The sequence below is a fragment of the Synchiropus splendidus genome, chromosome 12 (genome assembly GCF_027744825.2).
Source record: "Synchiropus splendidus isolate RoL2022-P1 chromosome 12, RoL_Sspl_1.0, whole genome shotgun sequence".
In the NCBI taxonomy this organism is placed as follows: Eukaryota; Metazoa; Chordata; class Actinopteri; order Syngnathiformes; family Callionymidae; genus Synchiropus; species Synchiropus splendidus.
The window spans coordinates 20922992-20941474 of NC_071345.1; the positions used below are offsets into that span (position 1 = coordinate 20922992).

Here is an 18483-nt window from a genome sequence, read left to right on the forward strand (position 1 = left end):
TTACACTCACATGTTCCATGAGCTCCTTCACCATGCCATTCCACTGGCCTGTGATCTCATCCTGGGCTCCATATTTTCCATCCTCCACAAGACGGACCTCGTAGGTGAAGCCTAGAATGTTGGCGAGCTCTCTAAGCAGGTCTATGCAGTAGCCCTCGAAGCGCTCGTTCCCATACAGGGGTTGGTCAGACTTCTTGGACATCACATATGGCTCCTCCTGTCAGGTGAAATCCAAGAAAGGGGTTGAGATGAGCCAGACTCATCGGCTCGCAGTTAAGTGAAATGAACTGCACTCCTGGTGGTGTGATGGTTTGACGTGACTGTAATACCAGATAATCCTTGTAGCGTATATTGGAGCATCAGTGTCTGTGATGTAGTTGACACATGTTTATGGCATGCTTTGTCTGTCAGAAAAGTGTTGCAAATAGACATGAAAGGAGCTACCAAAGTTGTCAGTTAAACGAAAAAAACACTGTTGGCCCCACAATGAACAATATACTGTAAAAGATTGCTGGTAAGACAAAATACAAACAAACAAAAACTTAGTGAAAGAAATAGAGGCTTTTAAATGTATTTTTTAAATGCAAAAAAGAGGGTTTCTACAACATAGATGCATATGGTCGACAGAAAAACTCACCAAAAAAGGCAAGTAATAAGCAGTATAAGTGATTGATAGTTACACATTCAAAAACATTCTGAAGTCATAAAGAATGGTCATAGAAGTGTAACTACACAGTCGAAAAGATTCATGATTCACGCACATGTTTAAGTGATCAGCTGTTATTACAGCTTGTGTTATTACAGCATCTATCAAGCTACACTCAAGTTTACTTGCAGGACCCTGGAAATCAAAACGGACTGCTATATGAGACTAAACCTGTATAGGAAAAGAAAAAAAAGGAGGAGAAAATTATTAGAACTGTTCTTCTCTCTGCTTTCTTTTGATTCCTGAGCTCAGAATAATTTTTACGTATTTGTTGTTGCATGGATGAAATAAATATTCATTCAAAACAAGGGATGTAAATGAATACTTAATTTAGGTACTTGGCGAGCATTGAAAAGAAGCTCATGTACAGTAACTGAACTGAAAGACTAAAAGAGGAGCATTAATTTGTGAGGATTGTGAGGAACTACATTAAGAAGATGTGTCATTCACTGTGCTGTATTCCCTTTTGTCTCCACAGGCACACACACTCACAGCTGAGGTCCAGTCTATATGTGGCATGAGAAGCTACCTTGATTTATAGGCGCAGGGCACAGGGATGGACTCACATATAAACATCACTGGAACATTTTATTCGTAATTAGGTTTGTTTAATGGACTGATAAAATACACTTTTCATTAATGCTTCATTGTGCCGTGTATTTTCTGAAGTGTTTGAAGTCAATTAAAACAAAGCAACAGGAATATGAAACACCAGGAGGAGCGGGACCAGGTGGAACCATCTGCGTGTTCAGTCCCAGACTTTGGGTCAGATGTTTTTCATTGGTATTCTGTGTCTGAGGTCGGCCAGGCATTACTCCAAAATGAGTATTCTCTTCCTGCTGGATCATGGTGGAGTGATCTCTTGTCGCATTCACTTTTTTGTCATGTTGCCAAAAATTCTTCTGCTTGAATGGCCATCCCTTAAAACGAAAACCAAATATCTTAGTATTTCACGATTTGATTTGCATCTCAGCTCATCTTCATGTTAACTAGTGGGGCAATTGTTCTGCATGGTGTCGGACTCTGAAGTGCTGTTGTCAACCCATTTGCAGCTTTTGACCTCTCACTTCCTGTCATCTGCGAAAGACTAATTATCATAAATAGTCACAGAGCATATTAACAGAGAGCACGCACGTCTCGCTCTAGAAGACTACCCCTCTCAGAAAGGCGTCTGATTGCGATGACTATAGCAAGCCGCTACACAACCAGCAGAGCAATAAAACAATGGGAACCGTCATGCTGTGCCCTGAGGATTCTATGTCATCAAGAAGGTGAATACAACCACTGGATGACACGCAGCAAATGGCCTTAATGGCCTCATGAAAGACAATATGAAAATATTGTTATTATTATTGTTCATTGAAAAAAAAAGTTTTTTTCAAAAAACCACAAGTTGCACTCTTACGTCTCCAAAAAGCTCAGTTTAGTTCTTGACATCATGCTTAAGTTTGATTTAGGCCACCATGAACTTCATTGACAAAACACTGACACTGTACTTTCTTGGCTCAGATGATCTCAGAACATAAAAATGTTAATTGATCACTTTGAATCAACATCTGCAAGCTTCTGCATGAGTGGTCTATATGGTAACGTGTCCAAGGTGTCCCCTGCTATTATTCACCCCCACACGACCCCAGATCATGGGAAAACCAGGAAAATGCAAGCTTATAAAGTAGGTTTTTTACATCCTCTGTTTTAGCTGTTAACATTAACATTAACAGAATGAACGCAGTATATACAGCCAAAGGCATTTCACTCATGCTCTCAAACTGTGAACAGGCTGTCTCTTCAGTGTGGCAGCTTTCTGGGAAAGATTTACAAATGGTAAATGATTTCCTGTTCCCTTTCCATACATTTCCAGCACCCAAGGCTCATTCCACTGAGTTCAACTCACATTCAATGATGGCTCGAGACTCCGGCAGTTGAACCATTCAGAGTTTGGCTTAAACTGACAACAGACATAGTGCACTCACTCCACTGTCAGAAAGATGTTATTTTCCAAAGTTCTAAACTGTTGTTCCCCCAAGATCTTGACTGTTTCAACACATTCTATTTCCATGGCATTGCATGCTGACACACTAGGCTTTCGATTGTTGCACGTTATGCCTTTCCCCAGCAGCGCAACACGTAAAAAAAAAAAAAGATTGGCTATAGGCAAGTGATGGGCTAGCACTCTTTTAATTGCTATGCTAAGCAATGGAGGTTGGAGTCAGGTTGCATGGGATAGTCCTCCATTCATTCTGTGGAACATGTAAGTTGCTATTTAAAGTCGATTAAATGGCAGTGAGAAAATGCACAGGTTTCGATACCATACCTGTCAACCTCTGCCAATTACTCCCCTTCTAAAGCGGTGCAATTCCCCTTATAAATAGCAAAGAAACCTTACAAACACAATCGCGGCACATTTAAATATTTTATTATAGCTATTTACTTCACAGCAAGACAGGCAATGTACTGGAAAATGATAACATAGATAACATATATAAAAGCTCTTGCATTACATTTACCATGTGCAGTATGTTTTAAAATAAATACTTCTTCCATAGTGTCTTTCAATCAAAAAATCATAGAAGTAAGCATGGAAGAATCGGAATCTTCTATGCTTACTTCTATGATTTTTCTCTGAATGATTCCTCTTGCAACACAATTCAAAACAACGGATGTGGGCCAAAGTGCAACGTCCATGCGCACACAACACTCCTATCGTCAAAGCCGAAAGCAACAAGAAAAATAAATGTGGGATTGTGGATAACGTTTGCAAGTATGATGCACCGAGTCGTCAGCTACCAGCGAGACGAGACGATCCGTTTTGGATCCGAAATTGGCGAGTCGATATCGATCTGGCCAGTGACGTGCAGTCAGCCCTGACTGCACGTCTAAATATAGCTATATTTATCCCGATATACACGATGAATGCTTTTTTTTTATTTCACCAGTTTAAGGTTTTTATTCAAAATCGCTGAATTTTCACATTTAGTGTTCAAATACTGAGAAGAGAAGTGTGGTGAGACATCCTCTTGCTGAGCCTCACCATAGATGGCGCAATGACTCGACCTAACCGTGCTGGCATGCAGTGTGAGCGTATTGCTGTCTCTCTGTATGTCGCTATTAAAATGTTCAAACACTTTTGCTGTCATATAGCTGATGGATATCAGCTATACAATAGTGTTAACAACTGTATGTGTGTTACTAGTTTCTTGCTCTGAGCGATCATAAAACAGCCGCGAAAAGCCACAAAGTGAGGCACGCAGTTGTCCTGCCTCATGGTAGAGGCCTCTTGTGATCCCAGGGTGTCATGGCTCCGCTTCCAGGCTCCAAATCCTGGTTTTGGTTTTTTCCCCTCTGTTCCTTTGGCACACGGCTGGAGCCGATTAGCCTCTAATGACTGGTCTTCAAAAACACCTGGGCTCCAGCAACGTGTGCCAGATCGTTGTCTTTGTTTCCTGCCACTTCTCCTAGTCCCTGTGTGTTTCCACGTTCCCTGTGATGATTCCTGTGATTTTGGACTCCTCTCGTTCCCCTGTGGTAACTCCTGGTTCTCGTGTCACTCCCTGTGTTCGGCTTCTTTTGTTCTGTTTGCTAGCTCTTGTAACTCCTGGTTCTCGTGTTCCTTCCTGTGTTCGGCTTTTTGTTCTGTTTTGTTCTGTGTGCTAGTTAGCTCGTTTAACTCCTGGTTCTCGTATCGCTCCCTCTCTGTTCAGCTTTTTGTTTTGTGTGCAGTTAGCTCGTTTAACTCCTGGTTCTCGTGTCTCTCCCTGTGTTCGGCTTCTCCTGTTCTGTTAGCTAGCTTTTTTTGGATTTCTCTGTGTTGAACTGAAGTGCCTGAGTTAGTGTTTTCTTCCTGTTTTTTCCGTGTGCTCCCTGGTTTCTTTTGTAGTTTTCTCCCGGTTCGGTGATGCTTTCTGTTTTGACTTTTTACTCATGTTTGTGCACTTCTCTTAGTTTCGTTACTGTTTTTACATTCTAAGTTTGCTCTGTTTCTTCCCGGTTCGGTGACGCTTTCTGTTCTATTTTAGTTTGTTTAATTATTAAATATTATTTATAATTCCCTCCTGCCTCCTGTGCGTTTCACCACTCGCACTTGGGTCTTGGTCACGTCCACTAAACGTGACCTTCAGTTCCCACGTTCCAAGACGTGGCTTTAGCTCCCTCGTCCCTTCGTCTCCTGACACAGGGATTCTTCTTGTGACAACAGAAAAAATGACAACGACAGCGACATTGATTGAGACCACAGCAGTGAAAACAGTTACTGTAGAGCGCGGCATTATTCATTTTCATTTCCATTCACAGATCTGTCAGTAAAATCAGATGTTTATCAGCCTAACAAAGGCGAAAACACGTGAGTCATCAAACATCCACACAAACATCCTGCCCTGCGCAGCGCTTCGGAGCGCAATTTTCCTGCAGCCCCAGGTGCACACCTCAGTGTTCTGGGAGTTTGAGAAGTTGTTTTTGAACGACGTTGTACGCCCAGACAGCGATCAGACCCTTTACTGCCCAGCATCTATTATGTTTGTGTGGAGTCGCGCTGTACACGTAGTTTCCGACGTCTAGCGTGAAGTCACCTGAGGTGAGAAGCTCACCACCCGCTCACCAAACAGCATAACAGTTAAGAGCATAATAATGTTTTTAGTTTTGTTTTTGTGTCCTTTTTTTGTATACTACAGTTTGTATGTCAAAAAGCTGATATGGAATTTTTAACATGCTGCCAATCAAATGGTGAATAATCCACTCTGTAGTGGATTATTATGTGTTTGTAAATCTGATTGTTATGAAGTCAGTGCCTCACCAGCCATAAACCTCACCACACGTCACCGGGCGTGAAACGTCAGTGGGAATTTTTTTGTTCTATAGTTTATTTTTCCCCAAATAAAAGACGTTATACGGCAAACTTGATTTGAAATTGTAAAAAAAAATATATATATATATAATACGTGAAAAGGTATAAGTTGACAGGTATGCGATACGTCCATACGTCTAACCGTTACTCATGCATCCCCCCAGGCTCCTTTGCTTCATATTCGTCGTCCCTGCCATTAATGCTATACAGGCAGTTAAACTTTTTTTTTTCAGGAGTGAGAATGGCTTGTAAGTTGTATTGTAGACAGTCTCAAGGAAAATGATGTGGCAGTTAATTGAGGTGTACCTCAATTAAATGTAACAAACCAAAATACTGTCAATTCTCTACATCTCTTTGTCACAACTCATTTCTGACACAGCAGTTATATGCTTGGTTTCTGAAAATAACAACAATGATCTCAGTTCCCGGCACACTTTTCAACAGAGCATTATACAATAAATAACCAATTGCCAAAACATTGTGCACCAATTTATTAATTTCCATTCATCTGAGTTAATCTGTCCCTAAATACACTGTGTTCCAAATTATTATGCAAATGGTGTTTTTGTTTGATTTTCCAAAATACTTGATGCAAATAACGATCAACATAATTCAAGTCATTAGCAGTCGAAATTTATTTCAAATGTTATTGAACAAAACTCCTAATGAAAACAGTATTAAAAAAATAAATTTAAACTTAAAACACATTGTTCCAAATTATTATGCACAACATAGTTTCAAGACATTTTCTAGTTTGTAAAGAACTGAAAATGGTAATTTGTTGAATTTACAGCAATATAATGTCATGTTTACTAAAATAAAAAGCTATTATAATCCAAAACATCTTAACAGGTCAAGTTACATGTTAACATAGGACCCCTTGTTTGATAGCAGCTTCACAATTCTTGCATCCATAGAACTTCAAAACAAACGGACTGTTCTGACATCCTGCAAAGACATTCAAGCAGAAACTGTTCATAAACTCACAAGTTCTATGGATGCAAGAACTGTGAAGCTGCTATCAAACAAGGGGTCCTATGTTAACATGTAACTTGACCTGTTAAGATGTTTTGGATTGTACCGTATTTTCCGGACTACAGAGCGCACCGAAATATTAGCTGCACCCACCAAATCTAAGAAGGAAAATTGATCTTTTTCATGCATAAGCCGCACCAGTCTATAAGCCGCGGGTGCACTATTGCTGTCTGTGCCACAGAAAATGCATGAGAATCACTTCTAGCGATCCTCTAGTACTCATTTTGAAAACGGGGTCCAGTGTCGAGACTGACTCATGAAAAAATCTTGCCAATGTTCTGAACTCCAGTCATGAACTCCTCACATCTTATTTACATTTAAAGTGTTCAGAAAGCGCCGTTTTCACCCTCCGGTAGATCGTCTATGTTAGCAGAGCTGCGGACACGCGGGCGAAAACAGCGCAATTTGAGCGCTTTAAAGGTAAATAAAACGCCTGTGATGTCATCGGTTTGATGTGACGAAGCTCAATAATTTTGCCAGCAAAGAGCATGCTCATTAGGCTGTAAAACCTAGGGATGCTCTGAAAGACAGGGAGAGCACTCAGCTGAAGCAGCGGTCTTCAACCTCTTTCATGAAATTTCTCACTCTGGACGGTTGCAAACGTTTCGGATTCAGGTGGTGGACCGCGAACGCTGCATCTGACACACACAAGACAGCAACGGATTCGGCCGCGGTTGATTCCGTCTTAAAACAACACCTGAGAAAGGCTGCTCATCTGGCGCGGTGAAATTAATGATTATTTCTTGGGCAATATGCTTCGCGTTCTGAATGTCACGCTCAGACCGGCGAGTGTCGCGAGTGACCGCTGGTTCCTGCAGTTTCACTTTCATGAGCACCAGAAAACTCACTGTGCTCTGTCAAGTGCTGTTGTTTTAAATATAGTACTGAATTTGTGGCGTTGTCGCCTTTTAACGTGCATGTGCTGAAGGATGCAAACTTGACATGACAGACTGAAAAAAGCTTCCGCATTAGACACGCCGTTACCAAGCGAGTGGCGAGTCGGGAGGGAGGAGCGGACGCATCACAAACCGCGGGCGGCCTCATCAGAACGGCTGCTGTCACATGTGATCGGATTTTGTGACCGGCAATGACAGGCAGTGGTCGGCATTCACAGATCACAACGAGTTCAGCCTTTCATAATCGGTGGCCGATTGATTGGAATATCCCTGTAAAAATCCATATATTAGCCGCATCGTTTTATAAGCCGCAGGGTTCAGACCGCGAGAAAAAAGTAGCGGCTTATAGTCCGGAAAATAAGGTAATAGCTTTTTATTTTAGTAAACATGATCTTATATTGCTGTAAATTCAACAAATTACTATTTTCAGTTCTTTACAAACTAGAAAATGTCTTGAAACTATGTTGTGCATAATAATTTGGAACAGTGCGTTTTAAGTTTTTTATTTATTTTTTAAATACTGTTTTCATTAGGAGTTTTGTTCGATAACATTTGAAATAAATTTTGACAGCTAATGATTTGAAAATTATGTTGATCCTTATTTGCATAAAGTATTTTGGAAAACCAAACAAAAACATCATTTGCATAATAATTTGGAACGCAGTGTATGTGTGTTTATTTCATATTCAATATAATTGTAACATTAAAATAAAAAACGTTTTTTTCATTTCCATTAATGAAAAACAATTTTACTAACAGTTTTACTACAATAATAACTGGATAAAGACACAATAAGTAATTGAAACATATGTAGTAACTGGCGAGTAGATTAAAAATAGGGATGAATGGACGTAAACTAAATTGTAAACTAAACAAAGAAGTTGTGGCCTGTGTTTAGCTTCAAAACACACACAAATATAAATTGTACAGAGAAGATATATATGATGAAAGTGTAAGAGAAAACAAGTTAAATCATCACATTGCCCCTTTCTCTGACATTTTTTTCAGAATTGGTCCCTTGCGCATTGGTAAAACCCACTGTCTATTTAAGATTGTGCCGCTTGAGGGTTCTATAGCTCATTTAAGAGAACTTTGCAGAGAAACTGCTGAAAGGAAAGGGCAGCTCAGGCAAAGCACAAACGGATATATATCAAGTGGAGAAAGCTTAAAAATAATGACATCTTCCAAGGGAGTTTGTTATGGCTGAGAGCTGTTCCAGGCTTCTATAATTGCTCCCACATAAAGCACCATTACAATTCCATTTGGCTATAAAGAGACAGTAAAAGCTGCTGTATTTAATTCACACAGTGTGGGCATGAAATGGCAGAGAAAAGTACCAGCACCCTCCACTCTCACCGAGGAATCTTGGTATTGAGTTTCATTGATGCTGACCAAGTAGGTCAAATATTTCTCGTAAAGGAGCTGATTAGTTATCTGTATAACAATAATAGCAGCAGTGACATAAACATTTCATAAGTCATTGTTAAAACTGTCACAGTTGGCACACACCAGCTTGAACATTTATATATAATTGATTTATTCCACATTGCCCCGCCAAGGCTGTTCTCTGCCACAAGTGATAAAGTGCCAGTGATGAAAAGAAACAAAAACAATAAATGCACAAGGAAGAGACTAATGTGAATTTGCCAATCTCAACTTTGCTTTAACTGCTGTCATAGTCCATTGTTCTTTTTTTTTTTTTATCTACTATCCACATTTCGGGAAACTGCCTGCACCATCTTGATTCGTGATACAACAACATCAGAGCCATTGTAGTGACAAAAAAGCTAGAAGGGATGCAAGCACAAACCAACACACTAGACTCATGCAACAAGTCAGAACAGGATAGAAATGTCATAATGCCAATTGAACAGACCCAAGTGCACCTAGTGATGTTTACAGAGGACACGGACAACAAGATTAAATTAAAGAATTTAATCGAATGAAAAAACAATATAAATATATATACACAAACAAGTAATGAGAACTAAGGGCGCCGGAAGCGAAAAACGCGGACCGGGAAGAACACACAAGGAATGGGTAGAAAATCTGCAAAACAAAAGAGAAGTGGATTAGGAAATCAACAACCTACTCTAAACTGGGAGAAGATAAAAGCACACCCGGAGTTAAGCTCAACGCGGTGGCGACAAACTGAAAGCGCTCGGTGGTGGTGACTACACACACGCACACCAGGGTTAAACTTTACAGATAAACTAAGGAGTGAGATTCCTAAAATATCTCACACGCGGAATGAATGGAGAGAGAGAGAGGAGAGCGAAAGAGAGACTAGGAAGAGCGAGGAGCGAAAGCTACGCTGAATAAGAATTCGAGTGCGCACAGAATTTAGATAATCACAGGGTTTGGAGGGCAAGAGCTTGGAAGTCTTGAGAGAGTTTTTACCTGAAGGAACAAAGCACTACAATCCGGCACACGTATCTGGCATCGGAATTAGTTTAGGAAGGGAATTAGTGGAATGAGCGCCCGCTGCGTATGCCTGTGAAGGTGGAGGAAAGGCAGGAAATGAGAGAGGATAACAAAATAAAAGCACATGAAAAGAACGCGGAGAGAAATACAATATATAACAACAGACAGTCAAGTACAAACATGACAGTACTCACCAGGCAGCTGCAGGTCATGGGTGGAAATGGGTGGAAAGCCACACTCCCCAGGCTGGTAGCTAGGGGCTGGAATTCGGCTGCGGTCGGCGAGCCTCTTGTTGGTCTCGGCAGTGTGGGAGAGAGCCGTCCTGGCACGGGACCACGTCTCCCTGCAGCGGCGAAGGTGCTGGTTGACGGACTGGACTGCCATTTCAACCTCCTGGTTTGGGAACAAAGGAGGTTGATACCCATAAGCCACCATGAAAGGAGACATGCCAGTTGCAGATGAAGTTAAAGTGTTGTGTGCATATTCCACCCATGGCAGATGTGATGACCAGGCAGAAGGGTTCTGAGCAGAGACGCAGCGGACTGCGGATTCCAGGTCCTGATTGGCCCTTTCGGTCTGGCTGTTGGACTGCAGGTGATAGCCTGAGGAGAGGCTAGGAGACCACATTGCTCGGGGGTCGGTGGAGACAGAAGACGTGGTGGACCAGAAGTTCTGCGGTCTCAAGGGCTGAAGGGAGTTTATGCAGTGGAATGAAATGAACCATCTTGGAAAAGCGGTCCACTACCGTCATGATGGTTGTATGTCCAGATGATGGGGGCAGACCAGTGACAAAATTGACAGCGATGTGGGACCAAGGGCGGCCGGGGATGGGAAGAGGCTGTAGGAGTCCGACGGGAGGACTGTGAGATGCCTTGGCCCTGTTGCAGGTTGTGCAGGTCTTGCAGAACTCCTTGATGTTCTTGGTTAGGCCTGGCCACCAGAAACGTTGCTTGATTAGAGACAAGGTGCGGAACGTACAGGGGTGGCAGGCGAGTTTTGAGTAGTGACCCTACTGGAGCGTCTGGTCGACTCTGGAACTAAGAGACGGTTCGGAGGACCGGAACTGGGAGCTGGGTGTTGCTTCTGGTCGTCCAAGACGGCCTTCTCGATGTCCCAGCACGCATCACGAACCACGCCAGAGGCAGGGATGATGGTCTTGGAACTGGAGGCGGAGGAGGCAGGTTCATGGAGCCAGGAGAGATGTCCGGCTTTGTGTTCTGGCTTCCTGGATGGTAGGTAATAGAAAAATTAAAACGACCAAGGAACAGGGCCCAGCGAGCTTGGCAAGAGTTCAGGCGCTTGAAAGGAGTCTCGGTGCCCTCCAACTAATGACGCCACTCCTGGAGAGCAGCCACCATCGCCAGGAGTTTGCGGTTTGCCACGTCGTAATTGCGCTCAGCTGGGGTCAGTCGCCTAGAGAAGAAGGCACAAGGGTGTACCATCTGGTCCACGGGCTCTCTTTGGGAGAGGACGGCTCCCAATCCTGACTCGGAGGCGTCTACCTCGACGATGAACTGGAGTTGGGGGTCAGGGTGAGGCAAGATTGAAGCAGAAGAGAAGAAGCTTTGGAGTTTGGAGAACGCTTGGTCTGCTTCTGGGCCCCAGGAGAATTCCTTCTTGGAAGAAGTGAGAGTAGTAAGAGGAGCAGCGATCTTGCTGCAATTGCGAATGAAGCGTCTGTAGAAATTTGAGAATCCCAGAAACTGTTGGAGCTGTTTACGACTGTCTGGAGTCTTCCAGTTGACCACAGACTCTATTTTAGCAGCTCGGTGGTGGTGACTACACACACGCAAATGAGGGTTAAACTTTACGGACAAACTAAGGAGTGAGACTCCTAAAATATCTCACAAGCGGAATGAATGGAGAGTGAGAGAGGAGAACGAAAGAGAGACTAGGAAGAGCCAAGAGCGAAAGCTACGGCTGAATAAGAATTCGAGCGCGCACGGAATTTAGATAATCACAGGGTTTTGAGAGCAAGAGCATGGAAGTCTCAAGAGAGTTTTTACCTGACGGACCGAAACGCGACAATGCGGCACACGTAACTGGCGTCGGGAAGAATATATCGACAACGAAGGGAATTAGCGGAATGAGTGCCAGCTGCGTATGACTGTAAAGATGGAGGAAAGGCAGGAAACAGAAACGAGAGAGGATAACAAAATAAAAGCACATGAAAAGAACGCAGAGAGAAATACAATATATAAGAACAGACAGACAAGTACAAACATGACAAGAAAATTCCTTTCAGATTTTGAGAATGAATCCTGTGTAAATACAAAATGTACAATAAAGTTTCCAGCGGCATATGACAAGGTGATGTATTTTAGTAATAGTAGCATTATTATTACTCCTTCCAGGTAATTCCTATCACAAATTGCAAGAAGCAAAACTCAAGAAAAGCGCAACAGTCGATTCATGCAACAAAAAACTTGAAAATGCCAAATCTACCCATTTACTGTATAGTCTAGTGGAGCCTTCGCCCCACTTTCTCATGCAGTGGTACATTGACACTTGCAGACCAAGCACGGTTGAGTGGGAAAGAATTGTGATGAAAAACAGAATGCCGTGGATCGATAACATAGGGCCTGACAATCTATCGATATTTTGGAACACCCCAGTACACAGCATGTGAGAAGTGGAGCAGTGTTTTGACGTGAAAACTCAGCACACCATTTGACAGCTAATCATCATCAATGAAAAACAATCACAATTTCCTGGACTTTCACACACTTTCTCAGAAATTCAAGCGCTTGACCAACCTTGAAATTAAATCATCAAAATTCCAGTACTTACAAGGATTTCAATCACCCAAACAAACCCTGTAAAGTATGCTGCCAGACCACAGTCAATCATATTTTTGTTATGTGCCACTGTGGTGTCAAAGCTGGAGACAAGAGGATTGTTCATTTTGGAAATGAGATATTACTAGTAAAGTACCTCAAATGAATTTTCAAAATTGAACACTATTTGATTCTCCTCTGGAAGGAACGCCACCTCTCACTCTCAACATCACATATCACATTAGATAGTGAAGAAGAAAACATGGAGATGGTGTATTGAATTACAGCACAAACCGTGTTGCTCCTCCTCGTCTTTCAGGACCATCATCATGTGTCTTTAAAGTCCATCGAACAAACCTAAATAGGTTTCTTCGCAGGCTAGAGAAAACGGTTCAGTGAATAATTAAGTGAACAATGAGGGGTAAACATTAAACAAAATTTAATATAGTTTGAAAAGTAGATGAAAATGTCACTCACCTACAATGGTCTACGACATTGAATGACGTTGCTTAAATATAATATAATAATATAGAATTCAGCAAAGTTCACTTACCATCTAACAGTCACTACATACGTTCTGCAGCAGCTATAAATGATTAAAACGAAGAACAAAGACTTGCGTGGACGCGAGAAAACAGCTGAAGACGCTGCGCGAGTTCCAAGACTCCACTGACGGAAGATCATCACGGGTTTCTTCAGTAATCCGCTTTCGGCGTTTACACGGTCAACAACGATAACAAAATTAGTTTTGAGATACTGCGCTCACATGGCACTGTCAGACATGTGCCTTACATCAATATCAAAACGAAGAACTGCACGCTACGAGTACGATGGACGTAAAAGTGCTGGTTCAAAATAAAAGTATGCAACCAATGACGTAGTGCTGATTAAACTGCCAAAATGCACTCAATGTGCAATCCTCAAGCATTACTTGCTGCAGCGCCTTTGCAAAAGAATCGCTGTTGGTTGTTGAACTCCGTGGTCCGAGTGACTGAACTCACTGCAGAATTACTGTGGGAATACAATATAGTTGTACTACATATATAGAGGAGTCACACTTTTAAGTGTCTAGTCAATAATTCAGCCAAGTAAAGTGATATTGAACAATATTGATATTGAATGTACACACTCCACCACAACTAGTACTCCCTCAACTAAATAATCTTAAATATCACAATATTAGTAAATATTAGAATATTAGTATTCAGAAGAAGTTTCCAGTTCAACTATATGTTTACAGTTTTTCCATGATTCTTAATGATGAGATGATGATGAGCTTTCGAGTTTATTCAATTTTATTTCATTTTATCTCTCTTTGGAGAGGGCTACATGTGGAGGGGCATATGACAAGGTAACACCCACTGTGGGAGAGTTTTGGGTTGAGTTCAACCCCCTATCTGCAACTCAGCAAATAGAACTGGAATAAACCACTCCCATAAACTCTGGTTAATGCCCCTTTTCATGCAGTGTGTTCTCTGAGATACGCAGGTATACAGAGTATGTCCAGTCGGACAGGGCCGTGATTTGTGAATATTGTCTTTAAAAAAATGAATGAATTGAATTGATGATGAAAGCGTCACCCTTTGCATTAACCCGAATCCCAACCACTTTACTTGAAGCGCTGCCTACGGAATGTGCCACAGGAGGGGAAATATGTAATTAAAGTAAAAGCCTAATGAGTCAACATGCAACGGACGATACTGAGCTCGCTTGTCACTTTGAGAAGCAAACGTCAGAGTGAGAATGAGTTGGTGGGCACATTCTATTCAGGGTGAGTGCATAATCAAAGTAACACTAAATGCACATGATGTGGCTTTTATAGACCAAAAATGTGAGCGGTTCTTTGCAATATATACTGTTGTGTTTTCATCTAATAATCAGATTTTTTGTCCAGTTTGATTATATAAAGCCCACAATGTGTCTGTAAAGTAAATGTTTTCTGTCAAATGTATGCCCTTTTTTGTAGATTCATTAATTCTGTATATAGTATAAATACTTTTTTTATGAGGGCTGTAGGCTTAAGCTTTGAACCACAAAATATGGCATATAATGAAAAAATGGAACAATTACAAAATACCAGTATTGTTGTAATCACAAGGGATCGATTTGACAGAGAGTCTGAGATGTTTGTTGTCCTCCCTCTCTGGTTCTCAGTCATGTTCAGGCCACTTGCAGGGTCCCAAGTTCCAATCTAAGCAAGAAAGAAAATATAGATGGTTATTTGAATTCAAACGTGCATATTAATTCATCTCAGGCACAAATGATTATCGCGGCGTCTACTGAGACAGAGAAAACAAGCAGAAAACATTTCGCTTCATCCTTTTTAACATTAATTCAATGGGCCGAAGTCTCTTGAATTTGAATCTAGGGTCCAATAGTGAACAATGCCGGAGCCCTGAGGACAGGTGTCTAAACCATCATCCACCAGTCCGGGGCTGGTGAAAATCCTTGATGATGTCACACAAACTTCGCATCCTGTTTTCTTATCTACACTCCTATCATTCACCAGCCTGCCTGAAATTCATTGGACTAACAACCAGAGCATCACTTGAGGGACAGCAAACACTCCAAACCACGTCAGCCGCACTCCACCCGGAGCTCTGATCCTAGCCTGGGTGACAGCTCCAGATAGGTTTGTAATTGCAAATCAACTTTTTAATTCAGACTTCATGAGTCTTTAGGGCCTCTGAACGGGGTTTTGTTAATGGAATAAATAATTCATGGAGGTGCAAGCACATACAGTTCAGGGTCAGGAGCTGCAGAGAGGCAGGCTTCACCAATGAAGTGTTTACAGTTTACATGTGTATCAGCTGCTTTAGCATGTCCTCACTCCAGTGATGAGCTCATGAATGTTAAATTGACTGCAGAAACCTGCCGAGACCTGTTTGCGGGAAAATAAGTCACAGAGACACATGCTGAGGCATATGTTGAGATTGGCACGAAAATGTTGTACCTCGTGTTCCAGTATGCATGTGGCCATCAGGCTGATTTTAAAGCAATATGATAACAAATCATGCAGTCTACATAAAGATAACAGATGGAACAGTGGTCTATTGGAAACTGGTTTGAAATTCAATGTTCAGATTCCCTAAAGCTGCTTCACTGAAGATGCTGCGCTGGGCACTGAATGACACATAATGAGGGAGGAACTAACGACAATCTTTGCTGCATGCTATTTATGTATTTAATTTAAAACAGAGGTGGTCAATATTTAAATATTTTTCTTCTTTTTCTTCTGAGGGGAAGTGCGTGGATGGAGCACAGAGAACAAGTGAGCGCTTGAGCGTTTATGTAGTTGTTTTAAGCGTTGGTGTTGTGGCTTTAATTCAGTTTCAGGGCTTGTTTAGTTGTATTTGCCGGTCAACGCTGTGTGGTCGGCAGGTAGTGTCACAATGGTGGTAGCAGGGGAGTTCACAGGGCTAACTAGGAAGCATGGCGTCAAGTTGGACGCCGGCTCCCGGTTAGCAGTGGAGGAGGCTGGTGATGGGTGAAAGAATCGGATGAATCGGGTGAACATGTTGGTGAATGGGGAGAGGAAAAGTCAGGTGAGCAGCACAGTGGGTGAGGAGAGAGAGACAGGAGGGACATAGATGAGTAAGGGAGATGAAGGAGAGGCGGGTGAAACACAGGGGGGTGAGACCGATGAATTGGTGAGGGAGATAGGCGGAGTGAATGAGAAATTGGGGGAGCCGATTGAGAGACAGGTGGGGGAAACAGGTGAAGAAAAGAAAAGTGTGAGTCAGACAGTTGACATGAGTGACTGGGTAAAGGAAGTTGCTGAGGAGAAAAGAGGCGAAGGGAGTGAGGAGGCTAAAGAACGAACAGGTGAAACTGAGGAGGAGGAGATGGATCAGGAGGCGGTCAGAGTCACAAAATTAAAAAGGAGAATCAGGGCAAACCCGACAGCAAAGTATCAGGTGACAAACAGTCTAATAGTAAAAATGAACAAACAGACAAGTGCTCAAAAAACAGAACAGTCAGACAGCACAGGCTGATTTTTCATTTAAAGAAATTTTAAGACATTGATACATAAAGTTAGAACCGAATTGACTTAAAATTATTCAACCCTTAATTGGATTTTAATTAAATTATACTTTTTTTTGCACCGTTTGAAACTTCTTACTTTTTATGCAGGGTTTTAAAGTGGGAAGTTTAAATGTATGAAGGGCGCGAGAAGACAAAAAGAGGGGATTTATCTTTGACACCGCAAGAAAGACACACATTGATGTTCTATTTTTACAAGAAACACAGTGAGACAATGAGACGAATGGGCGAGAGAGAGGGATTTTTTTTGAGTCACGGCACAAATTTTAATTCAGAAGTGCTTTTTATTTTCAAGAGCTTCTACCCCAAACTCACTGAGAAAATCCGGATGCCCCCTGCGCCTCGGGATCCCCCAGGAGGAGCTGGGGGACGTTTGTGCGGACCGGGAAGTTTGGGCTTCCCTGCTCCGAATGCTGCCTCCGCGACCCGACCCCAGATAAGCGGTAGAAGAAGGTGAAGGTGAAGAAGGTGAAAAGCTTCTACCCCAAACTCACTGAGAGTGGAGCATGTCATCCCTGGCCGGTGCTTATTAGCTGGAGCTGCTTTTAATTCCTTCTCTGTTGTTTTTAATAATGTCTGTTATCAATAAAAGATTGAATGATTGTAGCTCCACAGATGACTTATTTTTAGGTGGTGAGTTCAATTGTAATGTTTATGTTTTAGATCGAAACCACACAGAGCCTCACCCAGCTTCCCAGCTGGCTCTGAAACACCCGGTCTCATCCCATAGCCTGGTGCATGTTTGGAGAAGTTGAGCACGGCTTACTGTGGAACGTCATGGGTAAGTTTAGGATCAGCAAGAGTCTCATCGCCAAGATCCAGGTACTGTAGCAATAGAAAATATCTATTCATTTGTGAAAAACTGTAGCTACTGACACTCTGTTGTTATTTTGCCATGCTTTTTGCAGAAACAAATTGCAGAAAATGTATTTGTTTCAAATGTGTCCAGAAAGGGGTGGGCAATATGGCGAATTATATCGTGATTTATTTATTTATTTACTTACTTTCTTTAAATAACTCTTTCAATTTTATCACTTCTCTTTTGCATTGCAGTTTTGAGTTTCCAGACAAATCCTTAGCATTCTTTGCCTAACCTTGCTAGATAAAAACAATGATTCTTTCTCTCTTTACATTTTGGAGCAGATTTATTTTGTTGTGCATTTAGTTTTTCGTCAACTTTTGCACCACAGCAGCGCTGCTTTGACTGACTGACATATCTGCACATCAACACACTGTAGCTCTACAGTATAGTGTATAGAAAGAATGTCAGCAAATCCATGTGATCTCCTCAGTTGGTTCCTCGTCAACATGAACTTGAAGTTGGATCATTTTCCCACGGCACACCTGACAGTCTCTCACAGTACACTAAGTGTTCCGCAGCACCCGGGTTGAAAACGTCAAAACTACTAAAACAAGACAAGTGACAGAATGGCTGACTGATCGAAAGTTGTGTGTGCACTTTGTACGTGGAGTTTTACTGTAGCAGTTCTTCATTAAACTACCATCTGAATGTGACACATCCAACAGAGACAGACACACACAACAGACACACTGACTGTCCGCCAGCAACACTGCACAAATACAGAGGACACACGAATATCAATACATAGGAACTCGGATTATACAATTCACCATGGCAACACGTCAAACAGATTTTTTTTTTTTGAGCGCATCCTACACCCACAAAACAGACCTGCCAGCAAATGAAGCTGATTCATCTTAATTTGATTAGAAAACTATATTAAGGCACTATTAAAGTTC

At 41.9% G+C, this 18483-nt stretch overlaps 1 protein-coding gene across 6 annotated transcripts in view; it reads right to left on the bottom strand.

Moving 5' to 3' along the window:
• Positions 1–18483, bottom strand: part of grik2 (glutamate receptor, ionotropic, kainate 2) — a 172203-nt gene that overhangs the window by 55257 nt on the left and 98463 nt on the right. For all 6 annotated transcript variants that reach the window (XR_008416302.1, XM_053882152.1, XM_053882153.1 and 3 more), the window contains 2 exons: positions 14756–14869; positions 11–217 (listed from right to left, as the gene is read on the bottom strand). Coding sequence is in view for 5 of the 6 variants with exons in the window: in XM_053882152.1 (XP_053738127.1) it covers positions 11–217; positions 14756–14869 (321 nt within the window). In the remaining variant the exon portion in view is untranslated. The remainder of the gene's footprint in view (positions 1–10; positions 218–14755; positions 14870–18483) is intronic.